Raw genomic sequence first — 14,987 nt, forward strand, 5'->3', positions numbered from 1 at the left:
CCTTGAAAATATATTCTATACCTTTATTTGTGTTAATTATTCAGTTTTCACTCTGTTTTTTTTTAATAAAATAAAAAGAGGTTATAAAACGCTACACCTTTAATTTCACGAAATTCAAGGCTACAATCATATCAGATGAACTTATTGCTATAATTTTATTATATAATTCAAAATTTATAATATTAAAAAAATATAAATTATATTTTAAAATTTTAAAATTGTGATTTTGTTCGCATTATGATGCGTGTTCTAATTGTATAGTTTTTTTCTTAATGTATGCTATAATTTTTTTAAAAAAGTTATTTTTAATCATGTTAATATTAAAAAATATATTAATTCAAAAATTTAAATTATTAAATGAAGTTTTAAAAATAATTTTATATTAATTTTTTAATACATTACCTTAATAAAAATTATTTAAAATTGAAATTTGAATATATTTATTATTATCTTGTATTTAATTTTAAATTTTAAATTTTAAAAAATAAAAATAATAAGATTTGAGTTTGTAGTTATTTAATCATTGAAGCAATAATATTATGTTAAAAAAAACATGTTAATCAATTTTTTTTTGAAAATTATACGATACTCCAAGAATGATTTTATGTTAATTCTTTAACTATATTAACTATAAAAAATTAATCTGATTGTAAAAAAAATATATATTATTTTTAAAGTTTTTGAATTAAAATCTTGCAATTCGTGTGTGTGTATATATGAAATCATTCAGAAGTAGAATATAATGTCGATTGATATTCAAATTAACTAGAAAATGTATGTGGATTTTCGAGGTTAATATATTTGGTGGGAGTGATACTTCCTAGAGTCCAAGATTAGGTGGTGAAATCTAGCACAGCACATGATGATGTTCCAACGACCCTCTTTCTTTGGTGGGTTCAATAAAAAATACATATCAAAAGTATTGAACATGACGAGCAATATTGATGATTTATGTTTTGTTAATTCATCACGTTTCTATCAATTCTTATTATTAATAATAATAAAAAATAGTGTTTCAATAAATTAAATTGATAATTAAATAAAAATATTAAAACGTGTGGGTTGTATATTATGGAATTGATACTGCTCAAATAAACAAAACCGACACTGTGTATTTTTTGATAATTTATTTTCAACCTCCAAGTTTTATTTTAGATGATTTTATCCTAATTGAAAGTCAATTAATTTAAATTTTTTAAGCAAGTTTGCAATTGGAAAAATAAAAATAAAAATTAAAAAGACACCAAATATGGATGGTGTATCAAAAATTATGTGAAAAATATATTTAGGTTCTCAAATTTTAAAAACAACACAAATTATATAATTTAAATCTCTTAAAATTTAAATAAAATCATTTTTATATAAAAAATTATTTGTATTATTTTTCAGTTTCTAGGTAAAAAAAAAGAGAAAAGTCACTGGTTTTCAATAATAAAAAATAAATAAAACTAACACGATTTAAATTTTGTGTTGTAAAACATGTTTTTAGTATTTTAAATTAATATATTAATTTATGAGTATTCTAACATCACTGACGTTAATGTTAGTGATGTGTTTTTAAATTAAAATGATTTGAAAATTAAATTTTTTAGATAAAAAAACCCTACCCCACGTAATCAAATCGAGTCACAGGCAAGGTTTTCTATAATATTTTTGTAATTATTGGCATCAAAATTCATTAGCCAGCAGCTTGACTGCCTTTTCTACCGTCATAAATAGCAACATTGATAAAGTTGCTACACAACTTCTTTGCTTTCATGGAAGCCATGGTTTCAGCGAGTGTTTTAGCAGAGCATCTATCCATGTTTTTTTCTTCTAGCAATATTATTCTTACTTTCCATTGTCCTAAAACACAAATCTTCCCTGACTATTCCACGAGGGCCAAATTCATGGCCACTTGTAGGGAATGAACTTCAAATGGGAAACAAGCCCCATACTGTTCTTCAGGTTGATGGTCCACTCACGTCCTCCGACTAGGGACTCAACTTGTTGTGGTAGGGTCTTCTCGGAAAGCAGCCTCATAACTCCTCAAGACCCACGACAGAAAACTCTCCGGCCGGTGTGTCCCTAACATCCCATTCGCTAAGGACCCCAAACTGAATGGGGGCTCCATAGCTTGGACGGTTGAGTGCACTGACCGATTGAAGTTCTTTCATTCCCGGATGAGAAATGAGCTACTTTTTAGTCATTATATTTTTAATTAAAATTAAAAAAATACTAAAGAAAAGGAGAAATTACTATCCAAAGGACATTTCACATAAAATCATCTTTAATTTAAATTTTTTTAAAACTAAACATTAAACATAATGTTGTCTTTTCATAGAAGGAGAAGGAGAAGTTACTGACCAAACATACATTTCATTATTTATTAAAATAACAAAATTATCTCTGATTAAAAATTTAAAAAAAACTTTGAATTAAGTATTAGAAGTAATATTGTTCATTCACCGAGATGTATTGTCTTTTATAAATTATAGAAGGTTAGATTAATCATTTTATTTTTTATTTTACATTAAAATTAATAATTTAATTTTAAAATAAAAAAATATAATACCTATTACTAAAGCATTTTGATTTCATTATATATATATATATATATATTAAATATATGAAATCATTGTGTCCTTAAAATCACTAAATAGAATATAATCTCATTTAATACTTCAAAATGACTAAAAATATTTCTATGATTAAAAAAACATAAAAGATTTTCTACATCTAAATTCCTAGCCTAGTTGGTGAAATCTACCTTAGCATGATTATGTTTTTTTTGTGGGTCCAATAAAGATTCCATTTCAAAAGGATCGAAAATGACAAGTAATATTGATCATCACTTTTCTATTGATCATCACTTGCTTATAAATAATAATAATAATAATAAAAAACAAATAGGGTTGGACAAGAAGTTTCAATAAATCACATGGTTAATTCTGTACCGCATGCTTGCCATCAACTCTACTTCCATGGCGATTAAAACTTATTTTTATCTGATATCCTTATTTTCTTCCTGAATTTTAATTTCAAAAAATTATGAAAAAAAGTAATTAAATGCTGTAATAAGTTGACGAAATGATGGGTCCTTTCTCTAAATTTAGAAACTCACACACACACACACATATATATATATATATTCAAACTAATAAATTAATAGTGTTTGGTTCAAGTTTTATTTTTTAAAATAAAATTAACTTTTTAATAGACCAATCTTAAAAGACCAGATTAGTTAGGATGAGGTGAACTACTGGATTTCGGGGTTTATAAAAAAATAAATATATTAAAGATGATTGCATGACTTGGGAGGATTAATCATTTCTCTTGGAACAGTTTGTCAAAAACAAATAAAACACTAAAAACATTCTGATGCTGGCTGAGTGGTCTAAGAATAAATGCCGACTTGATTGAGGCTTAGGCCAAACTAGGTTTTCAGAGCACAGTGTACAGGATCCAAGGTCGCTTGTTCTAACCATGAATGAAACCTAATCTATATGTATAGTCAAACCTAATCATTAAAAATTAAAAAAAAAACACCTATGATTTTTTTTTAATTATAATTTTCTGTTGTAAATGACCAGTTGGTTCAATTGATGGCCTAGTGCCCTTGTTAGGCCAAGCCTGAAACCAAATTTGACAATCCCATTATTAATCTATGCTGGGAAAAGACAAGAATATAACCAAATTCATATGTTACAATTCTCAATTCTTTTCTCTCTTTTTTCACTTAAAAATATGGCCAACCATTTAACAAAAATAAAAATAAAAATATCACATAAACACACAATATAACGAATTTTTATATGAAAAATCTTGGTGTGGAAAAAATTAATAGAAATATAGTCTACTCAAACTCTTTCTCCAAATCAAATAATACGATCATAAAATTCTTTTAGAACTACAATAAAAAATATATATTAAATCACCAAATTTATGATCATCAGTTGGATTTCATCGAAAAAAAAGCTTAAATCTCACTATTAAATGTTTTGAAAATACTAAAGTTTCTTATCTAAGCTTAAAGCTTGTTATCATGAATAACATATCAAAATATTATTTTAATTAAAAAAAATATTATTCGATTAAGGCATAAACATAAAGAACATGCCTTTTCTTTACCCTCTTATTTTTGGGCCATAAGCTCTTACTCTTCGGCGCATGCAGAGTGAAGGATAATAAGCTTTTACAATTTAAAACTCATGAAAAACAAAAAAAGACATCTTAAATATTGAAAAAAATTTAAAATTTAAAATTTTATTTTTTAAGTTTTTTTTGTCAAAAAGCTATTTCAACCTTTTGTATAGAAAAAAAACTAGAGAACCCTAATAATACTTGATAGAAAGAGAAAAAAACTAGAAAAGTATCATAATAAAGATTAGGAAAATAAAATGGAAATAAATAAAATTAACTAAAAAAATATTTATTTTTCTAAAAATGTTCTAGCATTAGTTTCTCTGGATTGAAAGAAACTCGTTTTTAAATTTAATTTTTAATTAAAAATTATTCTTTATTAAGAATATCTTATGTATGAATCACCTTAATATGAGTTCCTAATATTTTTATATTAATTACTTTATAATGGATATCTAACACTACTTTTAGATAGATAACTTTATTATGGATCCCTGACACAATAATTTGGTGTGAATTTACGCATCAAGGATTCCACCATCAGGAATTTAAATGATAATAATTGATATAGATAAAAATAATATGCTTGTCCTGTTATGTAATTTCTTTAGCTATGGTTATTTTGTAACATAAAATAAAGTAAAATAATCATAAAAAAACTATTGGATTTTAATATCAATTGACACAAGTGACGTGAATGATAAGAGATTTGTTGTAAGTCAAAATTTTTTAAGACTAAAAACACCATAGATTAAGAAAGACTCTCAAAATATTTAATTTTATTTTTTTTTGTTCTCTTTGTTAAAAGGCTATTACAACCATTTATATAAAAAAAAACTAGAAAACCTTAATAATATTGAATTGAAAAAAAATAAATTAGAAAAAAATATCCCTTTCAAATAGAAAAAAAACTAGTAAAGCATTATAATAAAAAAATAAGAAAATAAAATAGATAGAAATAAAATGATATTATTTCCATCTACAAAATGGTGGAATATCTATAGAAGATTTATTGGTTGAGAAGAGTGTGTTGTTGTCCTAGAAAGATAATGTAATATTAGAAAGGAATCGTCTCGCTTATTTCAATTGAAAAAAAGAAGAAGAAAAGAATGGAAAAGACTACATATGATATGAGTAAATTCAGAACCAGCAGCTCTAATCTCTGCCATGGTACTGTGTCAAATGCCAAAATGAACTAATTAACAGCCACATCCTCTTTGCAGACACAGCAATTCTGCGAGAGAAAGAAGAAGAGAGGGGTCAGGTATGCCTTCAAGTACAAAGGCACAGCAAATAACTGACAGCTGCTAAACAGTAATCAACATTGCCAAGCAAGAATAAATAACTTAACCTTGTTATCTTCGAACCATTTCTTAATGCAATCCTCATGATATTGGTGTGCACAGGGCAAAGTCACCAAGCGATCCCCCCTCTCGTATTCCATTTTGCATATCACACACCTAGATGCAGGCATGAAAGAAGAATTAAAGAGGATAATAACATAATAATAATTTAGAAGCTATTTCTTGGGAAGGTTATAGGTATAGGTAGATATATAGACATTTATGAATTGTGTTTGGTTGTCGTCCTGGGAACTGAACAAATTTCCTAGGATAAATACAAAAAACAGAAATGTATTTAGTTAAAAATATAAAAGTGGAGACAAAATAAATCTATTTCGGAAAAAATTTAAAGTGAATTAATATCATTTCAAAACCGGAAGGACCTGTCCTCTTTTCAGACAATAAGCAAAACCTACATTGATGACATTGTCATGGTCTTTTATTTGCACATGTGTGTGTCTGTGCCCCTGCTTAACACTTGCACATAAATGTTGTGCTGAATAGAATTTATAATTGAAGCTAATAATTCTCTTACTCTGCATCTCCTGAATTGCTTCTTGTGCTTGATGGACTGTGCTTGTGAACAGGCAATCTAGAGATTGCTTCCCTAGACAGACCTTTGCTTACACTACCCATGGATTCTTCGAATCGATGCATTTCCTGAACAAAATAACAGAATGTCAAAGTTATGTTCATATTATGAAGATCCCAGCAAGATCTTGTGAATTAGATTATAAGAAAATGCCAAGAATTCTCGAACGTCAATAAATGTGGAAGACCGACCATTTCACTTTGATTTCTGTATCATTTGAAGCCACAAATTGCCAAGTTTTGACCAAAATCCCAACAGAAAGCAGAGTTTACACTGATTTCTTATTGAAAACTTAAATGCAATAAACAACGTAAACTATTGTAATGTAATGTAGAAAAGCTTGTTTGATGGAGCATACAACTAGAATTTCAAAGGAAAAAAGAAAAGAAAACTAATGGAATCTGCTAAAACAAGTCAGCTCAGAAATTTTACGAAAGCATGCAGTTCCCGTTCGAAAGCCTACCTCATAGGACATATTATCTAAATCAACTTCACCGCCAACCCGTGTTTGAACATTAGTCTCCTGATCGGAAAAAGTAAGAAAATAGAAAAATTAAACTCAGTAACACACACACACACACGCTGCACTTGAAGAAATATAGAAGAACAAAGAGAAAAGAGGAATATGAGTTCATTATCTTACTCGAATAGAAGTTCCTCCACGATTAGCAGAACCTCCATGATTAGCAGAAGTTCCTCCACTATTAGCAGAAGTTCCTCCAAGATTACCCTCCCATGCAGAATCTGTAGAAATTCACTATTTTGGTCATATAAATAAGGATAAACCTAATTAACACTGGAAGTGGTCCAGTTGTTAAAGTCGTTTCATTATCAACTAAAGCAAAATTTAGAGACCACAAGCTAGATGAATATGCTTATTCAATTGAAAACCTGTAGAAATTTTACTCAAGTAAGTTGATTATAACAATCAGTTGAATCCATCACCAGGTCAAATCACGAAGTTTATACAGATAATAGTTTGAAACAGTGAGACTTCTGCCAGTCAAATGCTTGTCAGGGGTGCAGGAAGAAAATAACTTTGATTCTTACTGAAAAATTCAGGAAGAGAACAAGACTTTCATTTTAAGGTTAAGGATAATCTAACAGGGTTTCAAATTTAAACTCAATGAGATTTGAGAATGCCAGATGTTTCATTGCCATGCTTTTCCGAACACATCGTGCTGAAGCCTTGGAGCAATTTAATCGCAGTGGAGGGTTGTGAATCCATTCAAAGAGAGCCAGAAAGACAAAAAAATGAAACCATCACAAGTTCCTACAAGGAAAATATATTATGGTGTGTGGTTACAAAGGAATGCTGTGATCCTGCGACTTGATCTCAGTTATGATTTGCAGACTCCAAATATTGCAAGTCCAGGCCCTTGGCCAGCACCCAACTCCATTCCATTCACATTCTGTAATTTTCAATTTGCATAACTTTGATTTTCTATTTGTTTATATTGAGCCTAAAGAGTCATCTCCAGGACTGTAACTAGTTGCACAATAAATATCAGACACATTTTTGTAGATTTTAAACCTCACAGCATGAGATTTGTGAGTCTTTAGCAAGCGGACTATGGAGCGAGGAACAAAATCTAGCACTTGCCAAGAGTTATCCAAGAAGCTTAACCATTAACTAAATATGATTCAATCGAAGGTTCAAAATTTTTACCTATTATACTTCCAAAGGCTCCATCATATAAGGCCATTGTCCCCAAGCTATCCTCCGCCTCCTGCAGCTCTCTAGCTATAGCTGCATCATCATCAGCTACATATGAATTGTAACTCTGATGCAGTTCTCTAGCTATAGCTTCATCATCTTCCAAATACGAACCATAGCTTCCATGCCATGGTTGTCCCATCATAGCTCCTGAGAAGTGCCCCTAGTTACTCCTTTTATAGCATGATAAATGGCTCTAATTATATTAATTTTAGCAGTTTGTATTCACTAATACAGAAAAAAGGAGGTCAATTATATTATAGTCACCATAAGGACCATGGATCCTAAAGGGCTTTCAAGTTTCAACTTCTAAACATGGTGTCGAGGCTACTAGATGGCTTGCTGTCACAGCATTTTTTACCCTACCTTTAGATTAAGGATATTATGTAAGGCTTAAAGTGAAGGTTTTTCTATTTCATTCAAAGGGATCCGCAATAAACTGCATAAGTCCTATTAAAATTCTTAAGCAGGTCCAACTCAATGCCAAGAAGTAAGAACATTGACAGTTGCTCGTTACGCTGTGTGGTCGCAGTGGAAAACTCCGATGAGGCATCAAGAGTCACTGTTTCCATATAATCACCTTTGTTCTATAAGAGTCCCTAAAATTTTGTATCCTATTCAGTTTTTCTGTTAAACCAGATGGGTATAGCCAGTAAAATAGCACAGTGCTGTGAGCTCTGCTCTTGAAGATGTCTAGTCCACAAAATATAGTACTAGGCTGCCCAGATTATTTGAAAGCTATGAACTCTTTTCATGAAGATCAGTATCTAATCTTATTCAACCATCCCGAACAGAATATGGTAAAAAAAGTCGGTTCTAATTTTATAATGATTTTTGATTATCTTGAGATGTTACGCATCTGTAAGCTCCAGAATAAATTCTTTGGCATTCCTAGTTGTGCACTAAGTACTGTAGATTTAAGATTATAGAGTTAGGAACAAAACTTTGCCCATAGTTAACCATAAAAGGTAAGCAATTACAAGATAAAGATTAAATAAAAGTTGGTGATTCTAACTAGTTGTGCTTCCTGAGTCTTCACCATATATTGACATCTCCTGTAGTTGTCTAGCCATAACTTCATTATCCAGCCATGAACCTCCAGCCGCCTGCCCTGAGTGCTGTCCCTGGTTTCTGCTTTCATAAGAACCACGATAATAGGATGCAATATTGCCACCGTCTTCGTATGATTCATACTGGGAGTATGTGCCCTGCATCATTGTTAGTCAAAGAAGAAAAAAACTTAAATTCACAATCATCAAGAACACAACTGCCCACATAATTAAGGTAATGGAAATGTTAAACTAAGAATCTGATGTACATTGTGCCGATAAGAGTCTGAACTGCGGTCAGGATCAGCTAAAAACCGTTCAAAAAGTCTAGATTCAAGGGTATCCCAATGATTTGAATCGTTTCCATATTGATTTCCCTTCATGATTAACACACAACAGATTGGAAGCAATCTTATTTTACTCCACAAAATTGAAGATCCCTTCTCGTACTTCACCTTTCAAATCAAACTTCTCCTTACACTTATATGGGCACGAAATTCAATACCCTCATGAGAAAAACTATTTATTATCATTAACAGCACGGATCATTTATGATAGAATCAACACCATATCACAACCAAATATCCTCTTAATTCTCACTTTCATGCTTCAAAGTCATATTCTTTGTCATAATTAACCACAAAAGTTAAACACTTTAAATCTTTTCCAGGTTATGCCAAAGTTAATAATGAAATAAATGGTTACTAGTAAATCAACAAGTAATTATCTTGAACATAAAAAACAACAAAATCTCTTCCTGAATCATTCCCATAAAGCATAAGGATGTTCATGAAAGAATAATTATTATGTTTTAAGGCATTCAATAAATAAGATCAAATCTTTACAGATTGTAAGCATGGAAAAGAACAATAAATGACAGTAACTCAAGATTATAAGAAGCAAGATTAAATCTTTACTACATTTTCCTAACTTTATATCTTGAAAATAAAAAATGATAAATGGATTCTTGAATTGAGCATTCAAGATAACTCCTTGAAACAATGTTCTCCTTTGTTTTTTTTTTTAATTAAAATTATAATTTCAGCAAGCTAATATAGCTCAAGTAATAATAATTAAGTAGTAAGGTGTTAATTAAAATTATAATTTCAGCAAGCTAATAAAAAAAACACCCTCTTAATTAAAAGTTTTTTAAGTTTGAAACTTATACAAACCTGCAGTATTTTTTCAAAATATAATTTATATTATTTTTCAAAACACCCTTTTAATTAAAAAATTTTTAAGTTTGAAACTTATACAAACCTGCAGTATTTTTTACTTAATTTTTTATCAAATAAATAAAAATAATAAGATTTGAATTCATGAATGCTTAGTTATTAAAGTTCTGATACCATATTATAGAAATATCTTAACTTAATAATTTAAGTTGTTAAATAAAATTTTAAGATATAATTTATATTATTTTATAATAAAAAACAGCTAAATAAAACATTCTTAATTTAAATCTTATTTGCATTTTGCATTTCACGTATAAATATCAAGTGGAATCTCGAGTTGAAGAAAAAACAAATTAGCATCATTTAAGTGTCTACTGGGTATCTCCAGATGATCAATTTCTTGGACTGCGACAAATGCATTATATGGCTGTAGCATTCATTAAATGTTGTGTGGTGGGCCTAGTTGTAATTAATAATAGCATTATGATTATCGTTTCTCGTTTGATTTTGTTTTAAATATTAATTCAGGTGAATGCACGCAGGATCATCAATTTCATTGGAGATCAGAGAAAGACTTGGACAATGGCATCTCAAGCCCCTTCAATTTACGCCAAAAAATCCACAAACTGATCCATCAAATATTGAGACATTCACCGGGGGCAAGGAGAGATGATTCAAAAAAAAGAAGAAAAGAGAGATAGAAAAGAAGGCCTATTGGACTGGTTAGAAAAAGGAAAACAAAAAACAAGGGCTCTTCAAACATGGAAGGGCTTCGACATTCCAGTTTATTTTTTTATCAATTATTTTTTGTTTTAAAAAAAATAATCAGTCATGTGATTGGTTCCATCAAACTTTCAAAGATCATTCCACAAATATTATCAATTAGATCTGTCCAGGAGATTACCTGTAATTGATATGTAAATTAATTCTTTTTTGTAACATTTGAGATTTGTGTACATCATAACTTCTACTATTTTAAATTAAATTTAAACCAGCAAGCTATGCTTGGCATTTTTTGAATGAGAATAAACCCCCTCAGGTTAATGGCAAGGTCTTCTACTGTTAATGTATTTTTTTCTAATTATTGGCAGCAACAGTCCGTCGTCAGTAGCTATCTTGATTGCCTCTTCCACCATTATAAATAGCAACATGGTTAATGTTGTAACACACCTTCTTTGCGTTAATTCACTGAAACAATGGTTTCATTAAGTGTTATAGCAAACTCCTATCCATCTTTTCCCATGTTGTTTCTTCTAGCAATATTATTGTTACTTTCCCTTGTCCTAAAACACAAATCTTCCAAAGTCCCGGCCATTCCACCAGGGCCTAAATCATGGCCTATTATAGGAAATGTACTTCAAATGGGAAACAAGCCCCATATTTCATTGACCAAATTAGCACAGGTTTATGGTCCCATCATGTCCCTCCGACTAGGGGCTCAACTTGTTGTGGTAGGGTCTTCTCGGGAAGCAGCCTCCGAAATCCTCAAGACCCATGACCGAGAACTCTCCGGCCGGTGTGTGCCTCACGCATCCTTTGCTAAGGACCCTAAGCTGAATGAGGACTCCATAGCTTGGACGTTTGAGTGCACCGACCGATGGAAGTTCTTTCGTTCCCTGATGAGGAATGAGCTATTCTCTTCTAAAGTCGTTGATGGACAGTCAAGTACAAGAGAAACCAAGGCCAAAGAAATGATAGATTTCTTGAAAAAGAAGGAAGGGGAGGTAGTCAAAATACGAGATATTGTGTTTGTTTATACATTTAATGCGTTGGCGAACATTTACTTATCAAAAGACTTGATAGATTATGATCAAACTGGAGAGTGTCAAAGAGTGTGTGGGCTTGTAAGGGAAATGATGGAGTTGCATACAACTCTAAACATATCGGATTTGTATCCTCTACTAGGTAGTTTGGATCTTCAAGGTGTTAGTAGAAAGTGTAATGAGTGCGATAGTAGAATTCAAGAATTATGGGGGAGTATCATCAAAGAACGCAGAGAAGGCCGCAACGATACAGGAGATGATGATAATTCCAGTGAACGTAAAGATTTTCTTGATGTTTTGCTTGATGGGGAGTTTTCTGATGAGCAAATCAGTTTATTCTTCCTGGTATATATGATCTCTATCTTATACACTCATAATACATTCCTTTTGTTGAGATATTAGTAATATCATTTGCATTATTTTATGGGAGCAGGAACTCTTAGCTGCAGTATCGGATAGTTCTAGCTCAACAGTCGAATGGGCGATGGCAGAACTGATGAGGAATCCACAAGCAATGAAACAACTTCGCGAAGAACTTGCAGGAGAAACTCCTGAAGACTTGATAACAGAATCAAGCCTGGCAAAATTCCCTTACTTGCATTTATGTGTCAAGGAAACTTTGAGACTACACCCTCCAGCACCACTACTAATACCTCACCGAGCAACAGAAGATTGTCAAGTTTTGGACTACACCATACCAAAGGACACCCAAGTTCTTGTGAATGTATGGGCAATTGCAAGAGACCCTGCCAATTGGGAAGACCCTTCGTGTTTTAAACCTGAGAGATTCCTGAATTCTGATCTGGATTACAAAGGAAACCATTTTGAGTATTTGCCGTTTGGAAGTGGAAGGAGGATTTGTGCTGGGTTACCAATGGCTGTTAAGAAAGTTCAGCTGGCTTTGGCCAATTTAATCCATGGCTTTGACTGGTCTCTACCAAATAACATGCTTCCTGATGAACTAGACATGGATGAGAAGTACGGTATCACATTGATGAAGGAGCAACCTCTTAAGCTTATACCGAAATTGAGGAAATGATCATAACTTCTTGTGGTTGATGATGGAGCAACCCTTTAATTTCCCCGTGTTTTCTATTATCTTGCGTGATTGTTTCCTGTGCTGTGTTGTGGCCCATGAAGCATGTTAGGCTATTTGGTGTGGTGCTATATGGATACAATCTGTTTAATAGCTTACTAGTTTTGTTTGAAATAAGATTGTTGGAAGTCTCTGAAGAGACTGAATCAACTCTATATCAGCAAAGAACATCCTCTTCATCTCATACTTCAAAAAAGCTAGAGTCTTTCTCACAATGGTTGATGAATCTTAAGGTAATTCCTTAACTTGAACATGAGAAACAGCCAAATGTTTGTGAAGGTGAGATGTGATTCCTGCCTTAACTTTATCATCGTCCGGCAAGCTATAATGAGTTTCTTATAACCGGTTTTTGTGAGAATATGGTGAAGGCGATGAAGGACAACAGAATCGATGCTCTTCTTTTTCTTTTTTCTTTTTGTGAATAGTTTTGTAAAATTTAATAGTGTGAATAGTTTTTATAAATGATGTTAATTTTTTTTTCCAATTCTCAACAAAATTATTAATTTAAATAATAATTTCTGCATTGTATTATTTGCTTCTCCATTATTTATCAAAACAACGTAATAATTATTATATAATTTAGTTCTTTTAATCCAACCGTAAATTCACAAATTGAAGTAAAATATCTTTTTTAAAAGTTATAATCAATAAACAAAGAAAAATAAAATAAAATAATAAATTATATAAATTGAATAAATATCACTCGAAGTTAAATTCATAAAATTTGTATTTGAGATTAAATTTTATTTTAATACTATATTAAAAAATTCAAATAAATAAAGAATAATATAAAAATAATTGAGAAAGAGACTAGGGTTTTGTTGATATTGCATTATCACTGTAATTTAAAAAAATATTTAATTTAAATATAAAATTTTTATATATAATTTAAATTAAAAAAAAACTTCTCTATCTTTAATAAATAAAAGATATGATTCCTGCCTTAACTTTATCCGCTTTAATGAGTTTCTTCTAACCAGTCTTACAATAAATAAAAGATATGATTCCTGCCTTAACTTTATCCGCTTTAATGAGTTTCTTCTAACCAGTCTTTGTAAGAATACGGCGAAGGTGATGAAGGACGGCATCATGATGGGTTGGATTCTTTATCTTTTTTAAAGAGTAATGCCAATATGTTATACATCGAGGACTGAGTTTTCGATTAATATTTAACCATTAATGTAAAAATTAACAACACAATATTCAAATAATTGATTTTTTTGTAAGAAAAAAAAATCTTTCTTCAATGTAATATTTAAAATTTATTGGTATATATATTTTATATTTACAAGAAAATAATTATGTATTTTCAATGAAGGATTTGAAACCCATTAATATATATACTCTATGTTTTTAAGAAAAAAAATATGTTTTTTTAATGTGAAATATAAAATTATTTGGTTTAAATACTTCAATTTAAAAGTTTAATATAATATTTTTTAACATATGATAAAAAAAATTTTAAAATATTTTTTAAAACTGCATTATTTATAATATGTATAGTTTATATTTACATGAATTTTTTTAATTTTCTTATATAAAATATTAAAGTTTTAATTTTTTTAATTTTTCTAAATTAACCCATAAAATCTGAGACTCAACCCCTTAACCGAGTCAACCCCAAGCAGGATTTAATATCTATGGTCTCAACTTTTAGTTATTGAAGTCAACCCATTCTTTCCAAACTCCTAAAGAATGACATGGGTACACCAAGTTCAGAATCACATGAATAGTGATAATAGAAGTAAAGAATGCACATTCCATATATCCTAGTTATATCTTTTCCAGAACAAGGTATTATAATTCCTCTAATGGAGCTTCCAGCATGCTTGGGTGGTTATGGGTTCAAATTACATTTGTTAGGCTATTCAAACATTCAAATACACATTAATTTACGTGGTTTGATAACTTGCCTACTCCACGAAGCTACTGGTTTGTATTAATCAAGCTTAAAAACAATACAAACACAAAACAAGGAGGAGGAGAAAAATTTCTCTACTCAACTCAACTCTCACTCTAGCTCTCTCTGTGTTTCTCTCTATTTCGTGTGATACTTAGCTATCAATGGCACCCTCTATTTATAGCTGATATGAGAGACAATCTTCTTCCTTTGTCAATTATGGTGGGCAC

General features: G+C 30.4%; 2 protein-coding genes across 2 annotated transcripts; one reads left to right on the plus strand and one right to left on the minus strand.

Annotated features, from left to right (window-relative positions):
* Window positions 1-5,996: 5,996 nt before the first annotated feature.
* Window positions 5,997-7,916, minus strand: LOC105129712 (uncharacterized). The gene is made up of 4 exons (XM_011031894.1): window positions 7,727-7,916; window positions 6,701-6,801; window positions 6,521-6,580; window positions 5,997-6,125 (listed from the first exon to the last, which is right to left on the minus strand). Exons 1-4 carry the CDS (start codon window positions 7,914-7,916, stop codon window positions 5,997-5,999), a joined length of 480 nt encoding a protein of 159 aa, XP_011030196.1.
* A 3,148-nt stretch (window positions 7,917-11,064) lies between these two features.
* LOC105129621 (probable (S)-N-methylcoclaurine 3'-hydroxylase isozyme 2) lies at window positions 11,065-13,017 on the plus strand. The gene is made up of 2 exons (XM_011031756.1): window positions 11,065-12,106; window positions 12,195-13,017. The coding sequence occupies exons 1-2, from the start codon at window positions 11,195-11,197 to the stop codon at window positions 12,798-12,800; spliced, it is 1,518 nt and encodes a 505-aa protein (XP_011030058.1). The 5' UTR covers window positions 11,065-11,194; the 3' UTR covers window positions 12,801-13,017.
* Window positions 13,018-14,987: the final 1,970 nt, after the last annotated feature.

Source organism: Populus euphratica, unplaced genomic scaffold, assembly GCF_000495115.2.
Source record: "Populus euphratica unplaced genomic scaffold, PopEup_1.0 scaffold16.1, whole genome shotgun sequence".
NCBI classification, from domain to species: domain Eukaryota; kingdom Viridiplantae; phylum Streptophyta; class Magnoliopsida; order Malpighiales; family Salicaceae; genus Populus; species Populus euphratica.

Coding starts and splice junctions, on each gene's coding strand:
- LOC105129621 (XM_011031756.1), top strand. CDS start 11,195: ATGGTTTCATTAAGTGTTATAGCAAACTCCTATCCATCTTTTCCCATG. Junction 12,107..12,194: donor AAATCAGTTTATTCTTCCTG/GTATATATGATC, acceptor TTATGGGAGCAG/GAACTCTTAGCTGCAGTATC.
- LOC105129712 (XM_011031894.1), bottom strand. CDS start 7,916: ATGGGACAACCATGGCATGGAAGCTATGGTTCGTATTTGGAAGATGAT. Junction 6,802..7,726: donor AGCCTTTGGAAGTATAATAG/GTAAAAATTTTG, acceptor GAATTTCTACAG/ATTCTGCATGGGAGGGTAAT. Junction 6,126..6,520: donor TAGATAATATGTCCTATGAG/GTAGGCTTTCGA, acceptor TATTTTGTTCAG/GAAATGCATCGATTCGAAGA.